Here is a 26,681-nt window from a genome sequence, read left to right on the forward strand (position 1 = left end):
TTTCTATTGTTTTCCTCTCTGTGTATAATTTGGTGGACAAAGAATCATTGAAATTTTAGAGTCATTTAAATAAATCTCTACAGGTATAGACATAGTTTAATAAAGAGGCTCATGGCCAGCTAAGAAAATCATATCTAAGAAATAAAATTAAACTTTAAAAAGTTTAAAAGTAAAATATTTCTTAGTTTTATATTATATACTTGTATGTTGATATTTCATTTAAAATTTTAATAACCTCACAGATTCTCCACTTCTTCCTCTTTCTCTCTTTGCCCTTGACACCTTCCTTCCACTGAAAAGGAAAAAGCAGTGGCACTAGGGTTATCAGGAAACAGAGCTGCTTGTCTACTCTCCTGATGCAGTTAGCAACCCAATGTTAAGAAAAAAGAAGATCATGACTTGCCTCCCTCTCTTTCTTGGTTCTGTTTATCTTTCTCTGTGTGCGGTGTTCCTTTTCATACCAACACATTTGGATTGCCTTTTCACACCTCCATGTTTCTAACTGTAAAAAGAAAATAGTACGATAAGATGGTATACCTATTAGCTTCATTCATATAACCACACACACAAGTATATTATTCCTCTCTTCTTGTATGTTATCATGAAGACATTTCAGTGATCACCAGACGCCTCACCAGTTTTGTTTCATGTTCCCCCTACAGATTCTGAGTTGGTTTGTACAGATTTCTTTAGGACTGAAACATATTCATGACAGGAAGATCTTACACAGGGACATAAAAACACAGGTAACAGCTCAGAGACAAAATCAAGACAGATCTTTTGTTTTCTTGAAATATCTCCAGCAACATAGCATTTTCTCCACTTACAGAACATCTTTCTTAGCAAGAATGGAATGGTTGCAAAGCTTGGGGACTTTGGTATTGCAAGAGTCCTGAACAAGTAAGTACTTTTTAAAAACATTTTCTTTCTGATCATAACAGCCAAAGTATGTATTTTTAGTTATCATGAATTAAGATATTAAGAGCTTGGTTTCCCAGTAATTTTTGATAACTTTATATAAGTGTATTAAATCATTCAGATGCTACTTTGTCTGAGATTAAAATTTGCAGGTAGATAGGAGAAGGATGGTGGCGATGTATAGTATGATATAAGCTGATCAAATGAGATGTGACTGAAATGCGTATAAAGCTAGTGAGCGTTTCGTGAAACAGGCAAATTCACACGTGCTGGGGCGAATGTATTGATGCAGCTGTTTTGGAAGACAGTTTGGTGGTAATAAATATCAAGAGATTTTTAAATGTTCCATTTCTGAGAATTTATTCGAAGGGGATAATTTGAAATCTGGAATAACTTAGATGCCTAATAATTGGGAAATGGTCACATTTCATAAAACTTAGCACAGCATGTACCTGAATATTATAAAGCCACTAACATTTATGATTTGGAAGACTTCTTGATAACGTGAGGACAAACTTTGTTATATTAAGTAAAAAAAAAAGGGAATTCTGAATTTTAAATATGCTATGAGCACAGCTATGTGGAAAATATACATGGAAAAAAGACAAGAAGGAAATATGTCAGAATTTTAACACTAGTTGTTTGGGGGTTTTAAGATTCTGAGTAAATTTTTTCTTCTTTATTTACTTTTATGTTTTCCAAATTTTAAATCATGAGATTGCATTACTTTAGCCACTGGAAAGAGGGAAGTCTTTACATGTGAGGGTTTTGCAATGTAACAATGGTACCTCTGCATGCAATCGTTAAGCCATAAAATTTTTTCTAATATGTAGATTTTGGGGAGGTGAATTACAAGCTTAAAAATCAATGAATTTTATTACTATATTATTAATATACAGTGTTTTGCTTTATTTTAGTATGTGAATACATCAAATTTTGTGTCCACTTTTATACTTTTTTCTTGCATGTATGTGTATGTCTTAAGCCCTTTCTTCAGTAATACAGTGTGTTATTTTATTATTTAATATAATTTTGCTAGTACCATGGAACTTGCTAGAACTTGTGTTGGAACGCCTTACTACTTGTCCCCAGAGATCTGTCAGAATAAACCCTACAACAATAAAACGTGAGTTGCTGACTTTTGGTTCGAAAGTCACAGTAAAATCTGATGCATTCTTTCTTATGGTGCTTTTGTAATTTCATTTTCTTCACCTGTGAAATGAGGCTCCCACTGACTGTCTCTGACCACTTCAGTGTTCTCTGAAGGTTTTGAACTTATTTAGAAAAAAGACATTTCTTTTGAAGATGCAAGTGATAGAAAGAATAACATTGAAAATCGCAGTCACTGTGATGTCCATCTGTGTATTTGATTCTCGTGCTTTCTAAGCCCTGTTTAGCCTATTGCAGGAAAGTGCTGTAAATGGGTCAGAGACGGTGAGGCTGGTGACTGAGCACTGGTTTAGCAGCCAGGAATCCTAATATTGACTCAGTCGGCAATTTGACCAAGTCAGCCCATCTCTGTGGGCCTCAGTTCCCCTACCTGCAACAAAGAGAGCTGGTAATTGTTAAGGCATAGGTAGATAGGTAATTGTTAAGGCATCTTCCAGCTTTAAAATTCAGCTAGCTTTTATGTATGTGGTACCAGAGCGTACTGTCAGGAATAATATTAATAGACACAGTGATGAAAGATGAAGATGAGGTAGTTTTTACTTCCATGGAAGGAGAAGGAAATGTTTTTACTTTTCAAAGCTGTCTGCCAGTTGAACCAGTTGGCTTTGCAGGAAGACTGAGTTCCTTTGTGGAGTTAATTGTCTGTTTGTTTAGGAAAATACCCAAGGGATATTTGGCTGTTTTACTTTGAAAGAGAGGGCAAAGTCCAAAAAAGAGTGGTAAACATTTCTCCACATACTGAAAGAGCAGGCGTTTTTTTGGAGACAGCCTCTGACTTAGAGAAGGGGTTTGGCCTCCAGCTGAGCAGGAATGCAGCTTGTGTAGCCGGGTTAGAAGGGCAGGCTGTCCAGAGCAGAGCACAGTGCTACAGAGAGAGACCCCTAGCTCCGCAGCATTTCTTTGTTTCCTTGTACTGCTTTTTTAAGGATTTGAGTCAACATTTAAATATGCTGGTCTGATGCTTTCAATAATTGGAAGATCCTAGCAGTAATTGTTATGAAACCAGATTCATTTGCCTGATGAACAGACAAGCCAAATGCTGAGGCACCGAGGTTTGCAGCAGAGAAAGGGTTTATTCACAAGGCAGCCAAATGAGGACACTGGAGTACAAGGCTTAGATCTGTCTCCCTGAAGGTGAGGTGCTTGAGATATTTATGTGTGGTCTTCGGCGTGGTCTTCGGCGTGGAGAAAGAGGATTGGAGGTAGGGAAGAGGTGAGGTAACTGGTGTTCTGGATAGACATATCTGAGTTACATCCTTCTTCATAGGATGCATGTTCAAAAATGGAGGTGTTTAGGGCTTCCCTGGTGGCACAGTGGTTGAGAGTCCGCCTGCTGATGCAGGGGACATGGGTTCGTGCCCCGGTCTGGGAGGATCCCACATGCCGTGGAGCGGCTGGGCCCGTGAGCCATGGCCGCTGAGCCTGTGCGTCTGGAGCCTGTGCTCCGCAACGGGAGAGGCCACAACAGTGAGAGGCCCGCGTACCGCAAAAAAAAAATGGAGGTGTTTAGCATGATCAGAGGGTGGTGTTTTTGGCCCTCTGAGGTCAAAAGGTCATTCATTGGACACCTGCAGAGGCCTAGTTTTAGCATATTTTTTTCAAGTTCATTGAGTACCAGATACTCTGGTCATCACTTAATCTAACTTTGGTTTGGTCAATAGCCTTGAGTAGAATATTCCTTTCTAAATCAACCAGATGTCACCCTTTGAATCAAACAAATCCATGTTTGAGTTCTGCCTTCCTCCTCCAAATTGCTCAAAATTCCACACATGTACACATTTTCTTCGAGCTCATCACATGAAGTAAATATTGAGCCATCAGATTCTAGCAAAGCTTGTATACCTTTTGTTTGCTAGGATTCTGACAAACTACAAATTTTCCCTCTAGTCTTAGTAAGAGTAAGAATTGATAATGTACTGAAAGCATTTGTGAAAACTTGTCAACCTATATAAAATTGTAAAGATGCACAAATATAATGTACTGTATGGATAAAGGTTTTCATTGAGAATTACTGATATTTCTCAGCATGTCAACTCTTACTTTACCAGGGATATTTGGTCTCTTGGCTGCGTCTTATATGAGCTTTGCACACTCAGACATCCTGTAAGTACATTAATCATCAGATTAATCTTGAACTATTGAAAACTATATAAATGAAATTAACCCCTTGAGAGGAAAAGGTTAATGTTTGGTTTTATTAGATTGTTAAAAATTATATGGACAAGCTATTAACAAGAATGACAGCTCCATATATACTGACATGGAAAGATATCCAAGCTATATTATAAAGTACAAAATCCAGGTTGGAGAATAGTACATGTAGCATATTTCCATAAAAATAAATTGTGTGTGAACATATCAATACATAATCAGCAAAGGGAAAAGGTGCATGGGGTGAAGATTGTCGGAAACCAGGCACAAGCTTCCAAGAGCCTTTCCCAGTAGAGTCACACAGGATGCACTGATTTCTCCAGCAACAAGTTGTGACAATACATGTGAAATGTTATCTACCAGGGAAGCTCATTCGAGACCCAGTGTCTAGGGTTTTTGTTGGGACTGGTCATGGAGGCACCTCTGCCTAGCAAGTGCCAAGCTTCTAGATTCCCAGGAAGAAAGCAGGTATTCCGCATAAACCATGTTGTTTGCACAGTGTGGGGAAAAAGAGAGCCACTTGGATCATTTTGGGAATGGTGAGAACTCTCCTGAATTCCAAGTTCCCAGATGCCAGCCAAGGGCCAATGTAAGCAGGCCTTTCTAAGGATAGCAGTCTTAGACCATCTATGCTACCTCTTTTGTACACAGATGTCATTTTGTTGTTATTGTTATTATTATTATCATTATTTTCAAATAGTAAGTGTCAGTAAGTGTCTAAGCCAAACCTGATCTTTTCTGCCACACCATTCAGCCCAACATTCTCATTATGTGTAAATAATGATGATTTCATACAATGGAATGTTTTCTGGTTTGTGAAGAATTTTTGAGGAAATGGTTTATGTTATGTTAATATAAAAAGCAAGATGTAAAATTTCATATCGTTATGATCTCAACTTTGTAAAATAAACGTTATTTTTAAAAAGACTAGAAGGAAATATACCTCTGGGTGGTGAAATTGTATGTATTTTCCCTGTTTATAATTTCCTATACTTTCCAGCTTTTTAGAATGAGTAAATATTTTGATAATAAGAAAAAACCTAAAAAAACCCTTGTTTTAAGTAGGATGACATTTCATTGAATAACCGCCTACAGTATCTACTCATGAAAGATTAGTTGATGGAAACAGTTCAGGGTAGACCATAGTGCTTCTAATTAAAGCTATATAACATTGTTTTGTTTCTTGATATTACTTTAAATACTAGCATTGAATTTTTCTCTGATTTAGTATCACCATTCCTTGTCTTTTCAGTTTGAGGGTAACAACTTGCACCAGTTGGTTCTGAAGATTTGCCAAGCTCATGTTCCCCCAATATCTCCAAGGTTTTCCCATGACCTACAGTCCTTAATATCCCAGCTCTTTGAAGTATCTCCCCGAGCTCGACCATCCATTAGTTCCATTTTGAAAAGGCCCTTTTTAGAGAATCTTCTGGCCAAATACTTGACTCCCGAGGTGAGTTTTGAGGCGATTCTGTTTGGGTTTTGACAGATTTTTACTAGCAGGTCCTGACACACTGTTTGATTTTAGGCCATTCAGGAAGAATTCAATCACTCCCTCAGACATAAAGCAAGATCGTCTTCTTCTCGACCTGCTGAGAAGGTGGTCCCAGGTAAGAATGATTTAACCGTGCAATCAAAAAACATTTATTATGTCTCACACAATGATTTATAATATATGGCTGATAACTTTAGCAGAGAAATTCCTCCAAATATGTTGAACATGGACGTTTTAAAAATATGGGCAGTATAAGCAGAAGAAAAATTATCTTGTCAAGTGGTGACCTGGGGGCGTGCCTGTATATCTAGTTTATGCATGACCTGGAGGATTCATCTCCTCTCTTCTCATCAGTCGGGAAAACTTGATGAAGCAGTGGACTTGCTGATAAAGAGATGCTCAAAGAGGTAGACTCTAAACTTAACTTTTGTGTAGGGAAGGGATAGAGAGTCAAAGAAGGTTCACAGACAGACATGGAATCATGAAAGGAAGCTTATTTTTCTGAAATAGAGAGAATGGACTGGCGGTTAAGAGTTCTCCTGCAGAGGCCTGTTGGAGCTGAAGTTAGGATCTCGGACCTAATTGGTAACGGCGGGAGAACGTTATTATGTGACCCCCAAAGAAAGCAGCCGATACTTTATGGTAATGATAAATGGAGAAGCAGTTGTAGTGGTGGAGTTAGGAATCAGCTGATGAAGTACTGTGTGTGTGTGTGAAAGAGAGACAGACAGACAGACATTAAAGAGAAAAATTACAAATTCAATTGGTGTTGTGAAATAAGAGCATCAGGATTTTTAGCCATAACCAAATGTCTCAGCTTTAAGGATGAGGAGTAGAAAGTCTCTCCAAGGAACAGTGATAGGGGAATATTATTCACTGTGATGGAGAAACTAAAAGTGAGAAAAGTTATAAAGGGAAAGTGAATTCTGCCATGTTTAATTTCATTTGCCATCGTTATATATTAGTCTAGATTGAGGATGTTTAGAAAGTAGATAAGTACAGGACGAGAGAAAGTGTATTGTCTACATTTCTAATATAGGACAGATAGGAAAACAAGAACACATTTTTTTTTCTATTTATTTTTGGCTGCGTTGGGTCTTCGTTGCCGCGCGCGGGCTTTCTCTAGTTGCGGTGAGCGGGGACTACTCCTCGTTGTGGTGCGCGGGCTTCTCACTGCGGTGGCTTCTCTTGTTGCGGAGCATGGGCTCTATGCGCGCAGTCTTCAGTAGTTGTGGCTCGCGGGCTCTAGAGCAGAGGCTCAGTAGTTGTGGCGCACGGGCTTAGTTGCTCCGTGGAATGTGGGATCTTCCCGGACCAGGGATCAAACCTGCTACCCCGGCACTGGCAGGCGGATTCTTAACCACTGCGCCACCAGGGAAGTCCCAAGAACACATTTTGAAGGTGACAAACACAAACATATTCGGAGACCTACTCATCCATTTCAAACAACAATGCAACATGAATGCTGAGGCCTGATAACCCAAGCTCTCTCTGATGACTACATTTAATTACTTGTAATTAAATTAATTTAGTTAATAACTTAATTACTAAATATGCCATTATGTTTTGCATATTGTTTCCATAAATGTTAATTCCCCAATTTTTAAAAAGTAGTGTTATATATTACTGGAAATATGTAAAGGAACACTGGAAAAAATGGTTTCCTCCATTCAAAGAAAATGTGTAGTAATTTTCCATCAGCACTTCTCTCCATGGGTATAAATGTCTCTGGTTAAAGAGGACTTACTGTGTTATGAAATGCCCCTTATACTCTCACAAGCATAATATTAACGATGTGGAAATTTTTTAAAAATTAAGTTGTTTTATTTTGGTTAAATAAGATTTTAAAATACAGAAAGTGAGATTCCAGGGAAAGTGCCTGCCAAGATCAAGGATATCAGTGCCATTTAAAAGGAAGGACATATATAGAAATGAATGGAGACCACCAGCTGGAGCCCAGAAGCCCATATCTGTAAGTCATGCTAAACCCTTCCTCTGTTTATTTTAGTGGATGGCATATTCTACAGAACTACTTGCACATGTTCATGAGGTACAAGGTCATTACTTTGGGGTTCACTAGTTTTGTGCTTGTAATAAAATTCTGTAGTGAACATTAAAGTGGTACTTCATGGGACAGCTTCAAGTTGTTATTTTTAACAATGCTGTACTTCCTTATATTATATTCTATACATTAGAATACATTCTATTACATTCTATACATTATATTCTATACATTAGTTTTTGTTTTATAATTCAAATTCTTTTAATTTCTTTAAGTAAATAAGGTTTTTCTATATAGGACAAGTGAGTAGCATGTGGTGGAAAACATGCATTTCATACTCTTAATTCTGACGTTATATATAATTGAGAAATTTTCATTATATAATCATTTATTTTTTTTCCCCAGAGTTTCTTCATGCCAGTTATTTGAATCCACTTCAGCAGAATGTTGAATCTTTTAGTTTATGCTAGTGAAATGCTTCTGGTACATAAAAATGGCTATTATATTTTAATTGAAAAATTGTATTTTAAAAGAAGGCTCATGGTAAAAAAAAAAAAAAAGAAGGCTCATGGTATAAAGTATGTTGTGATTTAGAATACTCTGTAGCAAACCCTGTAGGAGACAAAAAAAAAAACCCCAAAAAACATCTAAAAGACTCATGGATGGATGAAGTTAGGTGAACACATTGACATTTTCTTAATCCTTTGAAAGTTTCTCCTAATGCAGTGAAATGAACGGGTCTGCACAGGAGCCACCTCTGATGTTCTCATTACCATTTGGGACTTTAGAGAAAATCCTAAAGAAGCTGTTTTTTCCTTCTAATACTTTTCTCTATTTCTAGCCATTTTTCAAGTAATTAGTAGTAACTTCTTTGTGTTGCACATAGGCAAACATTGTTAAACTAAGAAAACAACTTCACACTTTAAAAGATTTTTAAAATAAATATACAATCTATGTTTAGACTGATAAGCCAAATTTTATACATTTACTTTAATATTTGAATAGAACTATGTAAATGTGCCTTTTTGTAAGTTAAAGATGGTTAAATATCTACAATTCCATATGGTTCATATGTATATATATATGAGCCATATAGCATTAAAAAGAACAAAGAATGTAATGTGTTACTTCTTTACAGTGAGGAAATTTCAGTTTTAACCACTTGTTTCGTTATTCGTATTTCCAATTATAAGTTCCAGACCTTTCCAAAGGTTTGATCTTCTTTTTTTCTTTTGTTAGCAACTGTTAAGTGGACAGCATGGTCACCATAAATTGACCCTATTTTGCTATTTAGCAACAGGGTCTTGACTGGTTTTCATATGTTAATCTGGTCTGATTCTTGTCTTCTAGCTCAGTGGCCCCTACTAAGGAATGCTAAGATATACATTTGTTTCTGGTTCTCCTCCTCTCATTCTGTTCTGGTTGGGAAGGGCGGTGAGGCATAGCTTGAGATGGTCATAAGCTGGTCACAGCTGTTACATGGCTTTCCTTGTGTTTACACGGGAAGAATTGACTCTGAGTGATTCAGCATCTTCTTTCCTTCCAGTCATGTTGCCATTTTGTATTTAGTAAATTTATGAGAACCTAAACGTTTTGCAAATCCACAAATCTGTGAGTTGCACAATACAGTATTCTCCCATAAAGTCTAGTAAGGTGTAAATAAATTTATGAAAAATAAGAAATAATAATGCTGAGTTTAGTTTCAGATCTTGGGTTGGATAGATACTCACTCGCTAAGTATTTCTGATACACTAGCCATGAAGTATACATGATTCATATTCACACCTTAGCAAAATTATAAACTACTGCACTATAGTATTTAGACTTCTAAAACATTTTTCAGTTCTAGGATTTGGGGATTCTAAGATTACTCAGAAACAAGTCTAGAGCAAAAACAAGATAGCTCCAATGCCTTGTCATAGCTTTGGTCACTATCAAACTGTCAGTTGTTATAGATTTTAATCATGTATTTAAAAAATACCTCTCTTCTTTTTAATCCCTCAGATAAAAATGGTAGAAAGGCCCAAACTTGCTGCAGTGTGTGGACATTATGATCATTATTATGCTCAACTTGACTTGTTGAGGAAGAGAGCCAATGGACAAAATTACCACTATGTTCCTCAAAAAGATACCAGAGTTGAGGAGAATTATAATCAGGAAGAAAGCCACAGTCCATCTTCAGGTCAATGGTAATGTCATAGTCTATTTAAACTTTGGTCCTCTGAAGATAGTTTGCTATATCAACATTTATTCTGAAGTCCTTCCAAATTATCCTAAAACATCTGGGAAGAACTTCCAGACTCTTCATTTAAAAATACTTAATTCACAGTTCCCTTGACCCTTTTTCATCTTAACTTTGATGTAGCTAATCTTATTCAGGTAGCCATTTGACTGTGGGAACAGATTAATGCTCTTGAATTTTTAATGTCTTTTCTTTTTCCTAGTAAATTCCACTATCTGGGAGTGATGAAAATAGTTGTATATGTATCATTTTCCAAATATTAATATTAATATTATTAATATTAATAATAATTGAATTGTAATCAAATTATAATTTGACACCTACTGAAAAGTGAAATATATTTCATTTAGCATTTATATTCTTGGAATTTTTCAGAATATGGATGTATTAGAAAGAAAATAATATAATTATGGTATACTTTCAAAAAGTTTACTCCATAACAAATTTCTACAGATGTACAATACTTTTTATGGTTTCTTTCACACTGATGTCAGTGTTCTATGATCAGAATGATTGATACCCATCCACAGCCCTGAAGACCTAAGTCTGAGAGGCATTTTTTTAAAATGCTTTTGCCATCACATTTTTTCTTTCAGTGTTGGGAATTTGCTAACTTTTGGTGTCTGTTAAATTTTGGACAAACAATGAAACATATGAGTCTATATGATGGTGATCTCATCAGATAGCTAATGAAAATTAGATAAACAAGAATAATAAAAGAATGATTTCTCCAGAAATGTGTGATGTGAAAAGTAGACATTTTATTTTTAAAGATATTGGGTGTGGTTATGGTTTTTTTCCATCTTCATAACATATTTTTAATGACCTCCATGATCATCAAAAGTTATGTGTTCCATTAGTTCAAATTATAATATTCATATAGGACTCAACTAATGAGTGACATATTTTACATAAGAACTAGGTACAGGCACACAGCTCCCTTTCCCTTTTCTCCGCCACTGGGAAACTGTGTCTTCCACCCTTTGTCTAGATCTGAGAGCCATCAAACTATCAATTATTTTGATTATGAATGATTGTGTCTCCCAAACTCTCACATAAAATGGTAGAAAGGTCCTTCTCTTCCCTGCATGCGGCTGCCCATCATCTTACTGTGTTCCAGGATGCCCCTCTGATGACTGGCAACCCCTCCTCATTGTTCTTCCAAGCCCCCTGCCCAGCTTTCTCTCTATCAGAGCTCCAATTCCATGGGAATCAAGTCTTGATGTACTCGTCTGGAGGAAGAAGAACCTATAGAGGGTTGGGGAGAAAAAGAAAGAGAGAGAGAGAGAGAGAGAGAGAGAGAGAATGTCTCTTGAACAGCCCCTGGATGACTGAATAGCTTTTCCGCATGGAGATAAGTTTCTGAGAGGAGTGCTACATGTTAGCCCTCATCTGAGTCAAGCACAATCAATGTGTCAGATGCTGGTCAGGAAACTTCACAGAACTTGTCTCTTCTAATCCTCGCATCACCCCCTGTGAGATTGGTATTGTGCCCATTTTACAGATGGGGAACTAAGGCCCAAAGACCGTAACTAGAAATATGATGAAATCATATTTCTAAACAACTGATTTATTAACTTGACTCTTCAGAAACTGGGGACCACTCATCCTAATGTGCCTAAAGGAGTTTCTGAAATGGCAGTTCTGTCTTTGGAGCCCAGGAAGTTGCTAGAATTCCAAAGAACTTTATCACTAGCTCATACTATGATCTGAAATGTGGTAGTTTTTTTTTTTTTTTTTTTTTTGCGGTACGCAGGCCCCTCCCGTCGCGGAGCACAGGCTCTGGACGCACAGGCTCAGCGGCCATGGCTCACGGTCCCAGCCATTCTGCGGCATGTGGGATCTTCCCGGACCGGGGCACGAACCCGTGTCCCCTGCATCGGCAGGCGGACTCTCAACCACTGCGCCACCAGGGAAGCCCTGAAATGTGGTAGTTTTTGTTTAGCAATCTGTAATTACAGAAATTCTTGTAGGAAATTCTGAAAAAAAGATAAATATCTAGAACATAGGTACAAACCTGAAAATGGTTTGACTAGAACTGACCAGAATTGTGCTGGAAAAATACTTAAACATTGTGAGAGATGGAGAAAGCCTCATTTCTTTATTCATTAAGCATTTGTGAGCCAGCGTGAGGAGCAGAGATGAAGGGAGGGGCCCCCCTCCTGCTCTAAGGAGCTCAGAGTATCGTGCAGGCAACAGACGAGCAGCTATCAGTGCAGTCAGGGTGACAAGGCTATAGATTAGATACCTGCATACAGCATGAGAAGATCCTGCTATGGGTTTTTTCTCTTTCCCTTTGACATATTATAGACTACGGGTGGACTGATTCCTGCCCTGAAGAAAAATCATTGTAACAGAATATTTTTCAGTTCTATCTTGTCCTGTATCCCCAGTTTTACTGTTCTCTTTACCTCCCTTTCTTCTTGATTTCAAAGATATCTTCTTTTCCAGTGTACACATTCTGTAACTTTGAATTACTTCTTGAACTCGGAACGTCACAGGTGAATTGTGAGTCTCATTACAAAGCTGAAAATTCACTTGTCGAATTGGTGCCTATGATGAGTTAAAATTTCTACTCAGGCTGAACGTTTGTATTTCCTAAGGCTTGCTGACTACCTTCAGAGGAAATGTGAAGCTCAACAACATAAGCTGAAAGTGGAAAAGCAATTGGTAAGTAAAACACCAAATATAAGAGGCCATCAGGAATTTTCTAAAGCTTTCTCTGTTCACAAATATTCATGGATCCTCAAGTGAAAGTTCATTCCACATAGATGATTAATACTATTCTCCACTTTCCCCGGTTTTTAATAGCTAAAGAAGAATAATGGGAATAGGCTTCAGTTAGGGTCTGGGAAGCCTAGTCCCTTCCCTGGCTCCATCACTTGCTATGTGACCTTAGGCAGGACATGCCACCTCTCTGAGCCAATTTCCTTTTCTATAAAAGCTGTAGATGGGCTTCAAGGTCCCTTTCAGTGCTGCAATTCTTCGATTCTATTTTATTAGAATTCTACACATTTTCAAAGAGGGATTACTGTATTTTATTTGAAATGAAAGTTAACTTTTACTCTTCAGTATAGTGTCAAAATTCTGGGGCTGAGCGAGCTTGGATACACCTCCTATTTGCATTGCTCTTACTTTGAACTGCTCAAAAGTTCTAATTCTCTTCCCCTACCTAATCTTATGCTCCAGGGGTTGCTAAACTTTTACAGAACTTTGATTTCCCAATTATAATTTAGCAGTTCAGAAAATGAATCTCAGTGTCTCACATGGCAGCGTAAAATATTGATTGCTTAGACTAAACAACACAAATGGTTTTATTTTCTTTACTTTTTAAATGTTTCACACTTACACTAAGAAAATTCTACTGCTCAGTATAAAAAAAAAAAAACTCCCAAATACTGAGACTGATGATACAATTATTGTTTAAAGGATGGGGGTCAAGGTCAAATCATAAGATGTTTCCAAAATGCAAGTACGCTTTATAAATTATTTCATTCTAATAATAGGGTATTCGTCCGTCTTCTGCTGAGCCAAATCACAACCAGAGACAAAAGCTAAGAAGTAATGGGGAAGAGCCTGGATTCCAGGAGCTGCAGTTCAGGAGAGATGAAAGGAAGGAGCAGGTTAAAAACTGTCTGCTTCCAGGGCTACCGTTGTACTTCTCTCATTGTCTTTTGTACTGTAATGGGATGTTGCTTTTAGCATCTACGGTGCACCTGAGAGAGCCCGTTACACAAACACTTGTTGGACACAGTGGTGTGACGTGCCATGCTGGGGTTCAGGGGAGAGAGAGATATGTATTTCACCTTCTCAGAGAATGCAGTGTCGATGAGTTCATAAGGCTTTTTACCTCAGATTGATAAAGTAACTGTCCATCCTGAACATTTTTGAAATTTGTATTAGTTCCCTAGGGCTGCCTTACAACAAACCGGGCCGTTTAAAACAACAGAAATTTATTGTTGCACAGTTCTGGAGGCTTGAAATCCAAAGTCAAGGTGTCAGCAGGGCCACGCTCCCTCTGAAACCTGGAGGGGAATCCTTCTTTGCCTTTTGCTAGCTTCCGGTGGTTGGTCCATGATGTTCAGATGCCCTGGTTTGCAGAGCCACAACTCCAGTCTCTGCCACTGGACATGGCATCCTCCTGGTTGTGGCCGTCTTCTTAACAGGACACCTGCCATATGCATTAGGGATCCATTCTGCCCCAGTGTGACCACATCTTAGCTTAACTACTCACATCTGCAATGACACTGTCTCCAAATAAGATCACATTCTGAGGTCCTGGGGCTTAAGACTCCAACGTATCTTTTTTGCCGGGGGGACAAAATTCAACCTATAACAGGATTATATATAAAGTAATTGTATGTCAGTAATGCATTTGGGGTTATATATAAAAATGAGATTGTCCCAAGGGACCATATCCTCACTGGGGGGAAAGTACCACAGCCAAAGTGTAAGGCAGATTATCATTTTCAGGAGCAATAGCTCTTCCCTTAGTATATATCACACATTTCTAAATTCATAGGCTGTCTTGGGGACTGCCCTGGCGGTCCAGTGGTTAAGACTCTGTGCTTCCACTGCATGGGAACTATGATCCCGCATGCTGCGAGGTGCGGCCAAAAACAAAAAATAAAATAAAAATAAATCATAGGCTGTCTAGAGATTATTCTGTCAAGTTGTTCACAAACATTTAACATTTCGGGACTGTGATTGCTTTCCAGGAGTACTGGAAGCAGCTAGAAGAAATACGCCAACAGTACCACAACGACATGAAAGAAATTAGAAAGAAGATGGAGTGTGAACTGGAGGTAAATAAATTCATTCTTATAAAGGAAGCGTTGCTCTATTGATTCAGAGCTAACTGAAGTGAGCAGGTATTAAAAGTAATGCTCTTCTCATCGAAAAGATAAACTTTATCATGCAAACTTTAAGTAGGAAAACTGTCAGATTTAATGGAAGCCTCACTTTATTATGGTTTACTTGAGGCTACACAAAGTGATGGGGCTGGGAGTCTCAGTCAAGACTGGCTGTTATTAAAAGTATGGTTGATCATCTTCCCCATGAATCAGTCAATAAGTATTGACTGAGCGGTACTTAACTCCGGAACTGGACTAGATGCAGGAAGTAAGTTCATGCCCGTTGGGTAGGAAAAGAGACGAGCATTTATTGAATTCAGCTATACTGGAATAGTCTCATATGCAGGGGTAAGATTTGAAAGTCCATGTAAGGCAACATTTGAGTGCAGTGGAGATGATTTTTGAAAAATCCCTTGAAGGCGCCACCTTGGAAACTCATTCTTCCAATTCTCAGATCATTGCTTTTTCAGTAGAGCTCCAGATGAGATAGCTGGCCCGTGTCTGGAGACCACAATGCATGAAAAACACCCCCATGTTTAATTAGAAACACCCTCAGCGCCCGGGAATGTTCCTCCTACGATGGGCTGGTGGGCACCAAGAGCAGCCGAGGACACAGCCAGCCTCTCATCTCACACACACTTGAACTACACACTCATTGTGTAGAACCTGCCCACACTACTGAAATTGACCTTTCCCTCTCACCCTGCCCCGCCCCTGAGGGCATACAGACGAACTAATATAGGTGAAATGAACATATGGTACAATTCCATTGTATGCACTGGGCTCTGAACTAGAGCTTTCACATACATATCTCCTTTACTTATAACAGAAGTTAAATAACTCATCCAAAGTCACTTAGATATTACAAGGCAGACTAAAAAAATATCTGATTCTAAAACCTCTCCTCTTTCTAAATAGTTGGAAAGATATGAAGCAATGATCCAATAAGGCTGAATCTGGTTAAGCCCTGTGAGTGCACGGGAGTGAAGATGAGTGGTGCAAGCAGGTGGAGGATTTTTCTGGAAGAAGAGAGATGGGGCCAAAACTGGGTCTGAGAAGAAGAGTAGAACTTGGAGGGGCAGAGCTAAGGAAGAGGGCTGAAGGAACCGCGCAGAGCTTCATGGCAAACGCCACGGGAGGGGGCAGGCTGGATGCGCTTCCCCCCAGAGCAGAGGTCTGGTTAATGGTGGGGAGCCTCGTGCCATCATCAGCCCCGTTTTTTTTGATGGGGGCGGTGGCTGGGTACGCGGGCCTCTCACTGTTGTGGCCTCTCCCGCTGCGGAGCACAGGCTCCGGACGCGCAGGCTCAGCGGCCATGGCTCACGGGCCCAGCCGCTCCGCGGCATGTGGGATCTTCCCGGACCAGGGCACGAACCTGTGTCCCCCGCATCGGCAGGTGGACTCTCAACCACTGCGCCACCAGGGAAACCCATCAGCCCTGTTTTTAAGACAGGTCTGCGATGGGAAGCCTGCGTCCAGGAAAGATGGACGGCAGACTTTTCTAGAGAGACCAGGAAAGAAGCACTTGGGGGATTCCAAAGGGAGCCATAGAGAAAAGAAGCCGTAAGGGAGCTCTCTCCAGCCAGGCCCACTGACCCTCCCCAGGCCAGTGTCCTCATTAGATCCCATTCAGGTCTAGCGGGGGACATTCAGAAAGTGGCCTTCAGAACTGACGCAGAGCCAATCTTGTTGACTGTGTATAATTTATGTTGAAGGAAGACTCAAAAATAAGTCATAAAACGTATTTGGTGAAGAAGAGTGACCTGCTCATCCACCAAGAGGCACCTGAGGAAGAAGCACCTGTGCAGGTGATGGTGGTTGTTAGACGATGCTGTGTTTCCCAGGGAGTTCACTCCAGCCCGCTGTTCCTGCCCCTCCCTGTGCAGTAGAATCATGTGGGAAAGTTTTAAAAAACTGAAACAGGGACTTCCCTGGCAGTCCAGTGGTTAAGACTCTGTGTTTCCACTGTAGGGGGCACGGGTCTGATCCCTGATGGGGGAACTAAGATCCCACGTGCTGCGCGGCGCGGCCCAAAACAGAAAACAACAACAAAAAACCAAAGTCAAACACCTGGGCTCCAAATGGCCTGGGGTGGGGCCAGGTGTCCCGTTTTCAAGAGCTGACTGGTGAGTTGGCGCGGCCAAGTTTGAGAACTGCCCGCGGGAACGTCCTCTGGTGGCGTTTGAGTCCGAGCCTCAGACGCATCGGTCTGTGAATCTGACGGTTAATTTCTCTTCTGTTTCAAACTCACCTTCTTGGCATGAATAGGGAACCGGGCAGAGCTGAATTATCAAATGGCTCTCAAAAGACTCTTCTTTTCCTTCTGGGAGGTCTTTCCCCTTCATCTTCAAGGTGCCCCGAGGGCTTGACTGAGGGTAGGTCAGAGGAACCCATGCTGAGCGAAGGCTGAACAGCCTCCCTGAGTGTTTTGCTTTGTGAAAACCTGGAGACCTTCACAGGAGGCGGTGCCGAGAGCTCTAAAGTGGACTGAGGTTGAATTTTCCACCCAGTGGGGTGGATGGGGCTTAGGGGTCTAATGTCGTTGTATTTTAAGGGAAATAAAGCAATATGACACTTCTCAAGCAATTGAGACAACCAGACTACACAAATCAAACAACCGACCTCACAAATATAAGTAAGACACAGAAGTCACGTGCTGTTTCAGAGTGTGTAATATTGCAAGGCAGGAAAACACCCTTCCCCGGGTTGCAGGGCAAACGACTGATAAAAATTCAGACTGACAGATGCGGTGTGTGAAGTACCTAGACGAGGCAGTAATTAATTCCAAGGGGGAGGTGATAGGGACCTAATGTAAAATGGTAGAGAGAAATGAGCATTTATACACACACACACGCACACACACGGAGACATTCATAAGTTTCTGGCTCGGAAGGAACAGTACATTTTACCAAGATGGGGAAGAGTGGGGAGCAAGCTTGTGGGAGCAGGGCACCCAGGAGAACCACTTTGCATGTGTTGAGTCGGGAAGGTCTGAGAGATCACATCCCTGCTTCGCTTCGGAGCCTTTGCCCTGCTTTCCCCTCCACCTGGAACACGCTTTCCCCAGACCTTCATAAGCCAAGGTCCAACGCCATTCCAGGGCTTAAATCAAATGCCATATAGGCTTTTCCTGTATTACTCTCAACTGCTCTTCATTTCCTATGCTATTACCCTATTTTCTTTTTTTTTTTTTTTTGCGGTACGCGGGCCTCTCACTGTTGTGGCCTCTCCCGCTGCGGAGCACAGGCTCCGGACGCGCAGGCTCAGCGGCCATGGCTCACGGGCCCAGCCGCTCCGCGGCATGTGGGATCTTCCCAGACCGGGGCACGAACCCGTGTTCCCTGCATCGGCAGGCGGACTCTCAACCATTGCGCCACCAGGGAAGCCCCTATTTTATTTTCTTGATAACATTTAACACCTTCTGACATTATGTCATCAGTTTAACTCATTTATCACCTATCTTACTCCAGTAAAATGTGAGTTCCGTGTCAGCAGGGACCTTCTGGTCACGTTCTGCGCCAACCCACTGTGTAGGACAGGATCTGGCCCGTAGTGGGTGCTCAGTATGAAATTGTGGAATGAATATTAAAGTGAAGATGGTACCAAACAGGCAGCCGAATATGTGAGTCTGAAGCTCAGAAGGGAGGAAAGGTCAAACCCTGAAGAGACACGTTTAAGAGTCATTGCATAAAGATGGCATTTAAATTCATGGGAGTTGCTGAGACCCCTGTGTATTAAGGAAGAGAGGCGCAGATGGCCCAGGACTGAACCCCGAGAAAGCCCAGGATTTAAAGTTCACCTCTTGACTATTCCTTTGAAATGCTTGTCAGTACTTTTACAGGCTTCTCCTCCTTCTTCAAATTGCCCACCAATTTTTAGAGCCCTGTCCTTCCTTTATACTGTCATGAGCTGTGCACTTTTTTGTTTCCCTGATTAAGATCATAAGCCTCTTAACGGAAGGATCGTAGAGTCAAAATTACGTTCTTGAATTAGATTAGGTTGTATTGGACTGTGATAAACATTGTCACATTATAGCATTTTACCTACCCACTGCAATGCCAGTGTTAAATGTATTATTATTTCATGTTAATGGACACTGTGCCCAAGTTGTTAGTGAACTGTTGTTAACTTTCCTTTGCAGAAGGTATGTTTTCATTCTGAAATCAATCATCAGATTCATTCAAGAAATCAAATAACGTAAACAGACCCTGCTGTGAATTCAGGGGGGGTGTGAAAATGTAATTGTTTGATCAATATTAAATGCTAGATTTTAATTTTTCTCTGAATTTTCAGGATATTGAAAGAGACTTGAAACAAATTGGACTTCAGAACACAAAGGAAAGTAAAATTCCGGAACAAAAACATAAAACTAAGGTAATAAACATTTTGTCTTAAATTTTCATTTTAAAAATCTGGCTGGGGATCTGCACCTTGCAATCTGGGTTGCCTCTACCATTTCACCCCCTACTATTTTATGGAATTGCCTTATTTTGTGATGTTAGACTAATGGTTTTAAGTATCTGTAATGTCAAATTGGGAGTTGTAATTTTAAGGTTTTTATTGGAATGCGAAACAGATTTTTTTTCTTGCTTTCTTCTAGAGAGGGATAAAGTTTGAAATTAATTTCAACAAATGTATTTCTGATGAAGACACCCTCCAAGAGGAAGAGGTATGCCATTAAGTAAAATTCTATTAGTAGGGATGAGAAAATGAGTGTCTTAATAGCATGTTTCATGAACTTTTCCCGTAGAGGGTAGGGAGAATTTTCTAAAATCTTCCTAGAAGGATGTCTGGTGTTCAGACAAGTCTTCCAAAATATTTTTTATCCTTCCATTCTTTTTAAACTTGAGATTATTCCTATAGATGGATTATTCCATTTTAATTTATTGTTCTATTATAAAGGAGCTATTTTCCTCATAATAGTAACTTTTAAATTATAGCCAGATTAAAATAGAAGACGTAATATATAGTCAACAACTAATACCGTCACCTAAAAAATATGTAAATGAGCAGCTATCCTGAAACCATGCACATTTATTTTAGATCTTGATTGGTATTGATAACTTTGTACTGGTCTTTGGGTAAATCTCAATTATGCACTTGGGCTTGAATTGAAACAGCAATAAATGCATGAATACAGTAAACTCAAACCTCATTTTATTACTTGATTTCAACATCTTTTTAAATCCCATTTTTTACCAGAGCTGCTAACAAATATCAGAATTAACTGATTTGTGTTTCTGTTTCACCTTCTCCAAGTTTGCCTTTTAAATTACCAAAAGTTAAGTATGAATATGTGCATACCTATATATATATATATATATATATATATATATATATATATAAATTATATAGTCAATTTCTTCCTTTCATGTTTTTTTATTGGCTTAAAACTTTTTTTAATGTTATTTCTTTCCGATTTGTGTGTGTGCATGTGGTGAAGGATTCTTTTTTTTTTTTTTTTTTTTTTTTAATAGACTTCATGTTTTAGGGTAGTTTTAGGTTCATGGCAAAATTTAGCAGAAGGTACAGAGATTTCCCATGGAGCTCCTGCCCCCATCCCCCGATGCATGCAGCCTTCCCTACCATCAAAATCCCTCACCAGAGTGGAACATTCGTTACAATTGATGAACCTACACTGACACATCATAATCACCCAAAGTACATAGGTTACCTTAGGGTTCATTCATTCTCTGGGTTTTGACAAATGTGTAACGACATGTATCCATCATTATAGAATCAGACAGAGTATTTTCACGGCCCTAAAAACCCTCTGTGCTCTGCCTATCTTGGAGACTTTTATTAGCCTTTTGCTACAAAGACTTCAGTAGAGTGGTGGTAGTTAGCGCTCACTTGTAACCACTGGGCCTCTAAGTGTCCAGGAGCTGTGAGTTCCCGAGGAAGCAGCTCTGGGGACCTGGGTCTGGGTTGGAACCTGAGGGCTGGTCCATCCACGGTGCTTCTGTGAAGTGAGGCACCGAAGTTGGCCTGCTAGAAAAAAGAATGGACTCCAAACAGTTTTATCTACCAGTCTGTTCATCCTTTGTTATTCTCTGCTTTGATAATGCTTGAAATAGAGCGATCATTTTCATTTTAATTATGGAATATTAGGAGCAGTTTCAGGGACCTGACTGGGAATGTTAAAGCTTAAAGCAGGGCATAGATGAGCTAACCTTGAAAGTTCCTTAGAATGGAACTGCAGGAGAATAAGATTGAAGGCAGGAAATCTGCATCAGATTAGCTGCCACGTGATCAGTGCTTATCACTGTTGACAGGGAGAAGAAACGAACACATTCCTGCTTCTATCATGTTCCAACACAGATCTAGTTTTAAAACCCTACCGATTCATGTAATAAACATACATTGAGTACTTACTGCATACCTTGGTAAATGTTGTTACTGGGAACATGAAATAATTTTCAAACTTTTTTCCCCCCAAATATGGCTTATTTCTCATGAAACACCATGAAATTGCTTTAGGCAATGGATATACTGAATGAAACTTTGACCTCTGAGGACAGCGTTAAGTTTAAGGGGTATAAACGTATAAAGGAGCATGAAGATTATACAGACAAAGCATTTGAAAAACTCTGTTGCCGGGAAGCAGGTATGTGTCCCTTCAAAGCTGCAGATGAGAAGGAACCATTTTATTGGCAATCATCTCGAATTCTCTCCTCCTCACTCGCCTCCCGTGATTTGACTGTCCCCTGCCCCCCACCTCACCCTGAACCCGACGGAGACCTGGCCCCTCTGACTCTGCCCACCCCAGAGGTCACACCCCCTGAGACCCACCCTCCTCTTTACCCCACACCGTCTCCTGGGGCTGTTTCACCTGCCCCGTCGGCTTCCGCTTCTCCCGGTCCACACTCACCCATCTTTCTCAGGATCTGCTGGATGGCTCCAAGGACGAGTCCCACTAGCATCTCAGACTCGGCGTGTGTACAATCCAGCTTCTGAGCCCTTTCTTCCCAGGGAGACTTTATTTCCGGTGATGCCCTCACCAGGCCGACAGTCATGCTGTCATGCCCGGTGCTTTCTACTCTGAGATGTCCCTGCGTCTTCTCCTCTTTCATTCCCTCTCCCCTGTCCTGTCTCAGCGGTGTGTGTGGTAGGAAACACGTGGGCTTTGGATACCGTACGGAGCTCGAATCCCAGCCGGTGCTGACACTTTCTGATTCTGTGCCCTTTCACAAGTTACTTCAGATCTCTGAATCTCAGTTTCCTCTTAAGAGTGAGGAGACTAGTACTTGCCACACAGGCTTATTGTGAGGACTAAAGTGAAAATTGATATATTAGGTGCTTAATTTAATATATGCTCTCCCCTGAATTTTCCCTTTCCCTTCCCCTCACTGAATTGCTTTAGTCTCCTATGCATCCTCCCTTTCTCTAGTATTTCCCCTTCATTCTCTCAGTAATTGCTACAGTCATCTTGTCATATTATTATCCTACTCAAATTTTGTTTTGATAATGCCTGTAGGATACAGTCTGTTGCACATAGTATCACATTTAACACTGCGTGGCGTGATCCTGTGGTGACCCCCACTTTCCTGCCCCATCACCCCCCCTCTCTTTCCACAGATGATGGGATCCACACAGCCTGCTGGAGCCCCATCTTCCCTTGCAGCTATGTGAGCATTCACACACCCTGGCTCGCCTCAGTTTCCTCTTCCTGGAATCATAGACTTTGCCTCATTTCTACCTGGAAAAATCTTTATTCAATTCAGCAGGCATCTTGTGGAGAATCTCCCTTCTGCCAGACTGTGCTAGGTGGGAGGGACCTCAGAGATGAATGAAACCTGGGTCTGCCCTCAGAATCACAGAATTGTCATGAGTCAAAGAAAGGAAGCACAAAACGTGCTTTCTGAGCCCCAGTACTAATCATTGTTCGAGTGCCAGCTGGTTGGAGAGTCAGGGGGGTACCTCTCCTATAGAGCTTGGCATTCCAGGGAGCTTGGGCTTTATCCTGTGTGATGACTTTCAATCAAAGGGAATTAAATGTTATTCGTGATGGAGAAAGATCATGCTGGCTGCCATGTGAAGGATGCGTGGAGGGGCAGGACCGAGGGCAGGAGACTGGTCCAGGTGGGAATTGACAGGCACACAGGGCAGGGCAGGGCAGTGACAATAGACACCAGGTGTGAACTGCTGAGTGTGGGGACTGAGGAAGAGAAGAGGGTCCCAGTCTTCTAATTCAGATGGACAAGACTATCACCAGCCAAACAGGTGCATGCGTCACGCAGAGGGAGGTCAGTAGAGATAATGTAATGGTTTAAATTTGTAACATATTGAGTTTAGGTCTTTCTGAGCATCAGCTGGAGGTGTTTAGAAGGTGATAGGTGAGTAAGACCAAAGCTCTGGGGCAAATCAGGGCTTCCTTAGCATATGAACAGTATTTCAACCTTGATGGTGTTGGAAAACCCCTAGGCACAGGGACTGGAGTGAGAAGGAAATGGAGCTTAGGACAGGCGCTTGTATTGTTTAAACAAGTTTTGGGAGAATCAGAAGAGAGTGAAGCCAAAGAAGGAGAGAAGGATCTGGAAGGAGCCTCAGGGCTTGGCAGTATCAACTGGAAGAGAAAGACCAAGTGAGGCAGGCTGAGTAACAGCCCACAGTGTTTGGTTATCAAGGGCCCTGAGTGGCCTCAGTGTAAGCAATTCCAGCGAAAAGAATCAAATCAAAGGTTGTTCTTTGCGTGAGTTCTCTGGGAAGAGAAGAGAGTGAATTATAAGTCTCAAAAGACATGGCTGCTTTTTTTTAGATTTTTTTAAAAAAACACTTCATTAGTTTGATGCTGAAAACGGTCTCTTAATTTAAACTGGGCTCCTGTAATTACTATTCAGGCTGAACAATTTCCCATATGTTTATTGACATCTGTATTTCTCTTGTGAATTATGTGCTCACATCCTTTATCCATTTTTCTACTGAAAATGGCATGTTTGTTTTTTTCTTTATAAGACTCATTTAAATTGAACCTTTGCCTGAAATACGTATTGCAAATAGTTTACCCAGTTGGTCTTTAGATCTCATTTATAGTAACAACAGCAAATATGTGTGTGAGTGTGTGTGTGTGTGAGTGTGTGTGTGTACATATAACTTGGGAATTAACTTTACAAGAATCGTGCAGAGCATATGAAGGAAACTATAAAAGCTTACTGAGGTATTTAAAGATTATTTGAATAAATGTAGAGAAATAACACATATATTGGAAATATTCATTCCAAATAAATATATGGATTTTTGGCAATTTCAATCAAAAGCACAATAGGATTTTTTCTGGTGTGAGGAGATCTTGGAGATTCTTAACTAGCCAAAAAATTTAGAAAAGAAGAGCATTGAGGGGCACTTGCCCTTCCAAATAGCAAACTGTATTATATAAATTATAGTCACTAAAACAATGTGATACTAGCACCAGAATACAAAAAGTAATGAAAAAAGAGAAAGTTTAGAAACAAACTCTAGTATGTATCATAATTTAGCATATGCTAAAAGTCACATCATAAGTCAATGGGAAAAGAAAGAATTACTCAAATAAATGTTCTAGGACCAACTGGTTAACAATTTGGGGGAAATTGTGAAATCAGACCCTATATAATGATACAACAAAATAAATTCCAAAATAAAATCAAAGAGTTTATATGTAAAAAAATGAAGTTATATGTCAGAAAATAAAGTGAAAGAAAATATAGGTGAGTATTTTTTTTTGGCTAGGGAAGAATTAGCTATTCAAAATACATAGGAAAAAAATCACAGAATAAATTAGTAATGGATTCAGCTTTAACAATGAAAGCCTTTGGTAAAGAACATACTATAATACTAGCCCCTAGAATTGTCATTTTCAGTAGTTTACCTAGGGAAAATAATCATAAATGTCAAAAAAGTTAACTACAAATGAGTTCATTAAAGTGTTGTCTATAATAGTAAAAAATTCTAGCAATCTAAAACTCCAGCAAAAAAAGAATTAGTTAAGTTATAATATATCCATGAAACAGAATACCATATTTTCTTTAAAATGGTGGTGTAGAACAATATTTAATAATACAGATATGGTATGTTGCTAATTGAAAAGAACAAGTTATAAAAAGGTGTGTAATATTCGGCCCATTTTTTGTTTCAAAACGAAGCAGAAACTATATGCGAGAAGGAAATTTTGAAACTTTAAGTCTCTGGAGAGTAGGATTGTGGTAATTTTTGTTTCCTTCTTCTACTTATCTGATCTCCAGAGATCTTATAATAAAACATACTAATAAATAAAGAAAATGATAACACAAGTTATTTTTTAAATTAAGGTAATGGAACAGTTGCATTTCTGTGGAACCTGACTAAAGTTCACATAAATGCCTCAAGAATTTGTCCATTCATGCCGTTAATATTTCTTTAGCGTTAAATACATTGGCTAGTCAGTCACATGTTAATAATAAAAGTGAAACAATGTTAAACTTGTTTATAATTTCAGTCTTTTAAGTTATAATCTATGTCTTAGTCCATCCAGGCCACTGTAACAAAATACCATAAACTGGGAGACTTATAAACAACATTTATTTTGCACAGTTCTGGAGGCTGGAAAGTCCAAGATCATGATCCTGGCAGATTCAGGGTCTGTGAGGGCCCGATTCCATCTTTTTGCTGTGTCCTCACTTAGCGGAAAAGATGAGGGAGCTCTCTGAGGTCTGTTTCATAGGAGCATTAATCCTATTCATGAGGCTCCACCCTCATGACCTAATGACCTCTCCACAGCCCCTCCTCCTAATACCATCACACAGGGCATTAAGTTTCAGCGTATGAATTCGGGGGGGCACGCAAACATTCGGTCCATAGCAATCTGTATTAGATTGAGGGTGGTGATTTCTCTGCTTTTGAAGGTACCAGCTGATGGACTCCAGGTTTCCTAAGAACTATTTCTTGCAGTTAGTCACACTTTGGCTGCTTTGAGATCAACGAGTTATTTCCTTATACCCAGGGTGGTTCATTCCAGATGCTGCCGCTGCAGAGGACAGGAGACAGTGGGATGCTGGGTCTCCTCAGACTCTGCTGCAAATGATGGCCGCGGCCGAGGTCACCTCCACCTGCTCCACTGTGCCTGAGGGTGAAGCTGACATCAGTGGCACAAATTGTCAGCAAGAGGAGAGCGAGGCCCCAAAGGCAGGTGTGTTCACCCCAGATGCTAGTGCTCACCCTGACTTTACAGTCCTCAGTTTTCAGTACAATCCCGATAGATTTGTATTAAATGCCTTTCAAAGATTTTGTTTTGGTTTCTCCCCTACCTCTGCAGAGACTTGCCTACTAATTATTCTAGACAACTGGCCACTGTAGCGATGAGAATGTAAAGGAAGAAAGATCCAGGTTCCCACCTTCCTCCCAAGGAGGGATAGGTGGCTTCATTTGCCTTCCCGTGCTAGCCTAATAACTCCCTTGCAGTTTCTTAAGAGGGTCGTTTTTTCCTCAGTAACATCAGAACTGAAATAGTAGCTGTCCCACAAGATTTAGAGAGTCAGTGCAAAGATACATATTAACTTGCTTTGCAAACCAAAGTGCTATTTCCATGTTAGCAGTGTTTAGGATATGATGATATTTTCAACCTAAATTCTTCCATTTTCATTTGGGCTTCTGGCATAGTCTTTCCGTAGCAGAGAGTCCCAGCAATATCTGGGTGTGATCTTACAGGTGGTGGAGATTTTTATTGCTTATTTCCTATGTTTTTCTTGATAACATGGGGCTGGGGGAGAGCTAAAATTTATACCCATCTTGTAAGTTGAAGTCTGTAAGTATATCACTGAGATTAGTAATTAGAAGTGTGTGAACTGACCCATATTTATACTATTACAAAATATATTTCATATCATCAAATTTACA

General features: G+C 40.0%; 1 protein-coding gene across 5 annotated transcripts in view; it reads left to right on the top strand.

Moving 5' to 3' along the window:
* NEK5 (NIMA related kinase 5) overlaps window positions 1-26,681 on the top strand; it is a 61,409-nt gene that overhangs the window by 19,117 nt on the left and 15,611 nt on the right. For 4 of the 5 annotated variants that reach the window (XM_081215113.1, XM_081215115.1, XM_081215117.1 and 1 more), the window contains 16 exons: window positions 663-746; window positions 830-900; window positions 1,958-2,044; window positions 4,137-4,191; window positions 5,492-5,692; window positions 5,768-5,849; window positions 7,576-7,706; window positions 9,741-9,925; window positions 12,582-12,648; window positions 13,485-13,601; window positions 14,697-14,783; window positions 16,547-16,639; window positions 19,125-19,205; window positions 19,432-19,500; window positions 21,312-21,438; window positions 25,804-25,974. In XM_081215113.1, the coding sequence (XP_081071239.1) occupies window positions 663-746; window positions 830-900; window positions 1,958-2,044; window positions 4,137-4,191; window positions 5,492-5,692; window positions 5,768-5,849; window positions 7,576-7,706; window positions 9,741-9,925; window positions 12,582-12,648; window positions 13,485-13,601; window positions 14,697-14,783; window positions 16,547-16,639; window positions 19,125-19,205; window positions 19,432-19,500; window positions 21,312-21,438; window positions 25,804-25,974 (1,708 nt within the window). The remainder of the gene's footprint in view (window positions 1-662; window positions 747-829; window positions 901-1,957; window positions 2,045-4,136; window positions 4,192-5,491; window positions 5,693-5,767; window positions 5,850-7,575; window positions 7,707-9,740; window positions 9,926-12,581; window positions 12,649-13,484; window positions 13,602-14,696; window positions 14,784-16,546; window positions 16,640-19,124; window positions 19,206-19,431; window positions 19,501-21,311; window positions 21,439-25,803; window positions 25,975-26,681) is intronic. The other variant, XM_081215114.1, reaches the window with a different exon arrangement.

Source organism: Mesoplodon bidens, assembly GCF_964165515.1.
Source record: "Mesoplodon bidens genome assembly, chromosome: 17".
NCBI classification, from domain to species: domain Eukaryota; kingdom Metazoa; phylum Chordata; class Mammalia; order Artiodactyla; family Ziphiidae; genus Mesoplodon; species Mesoplodon bidens.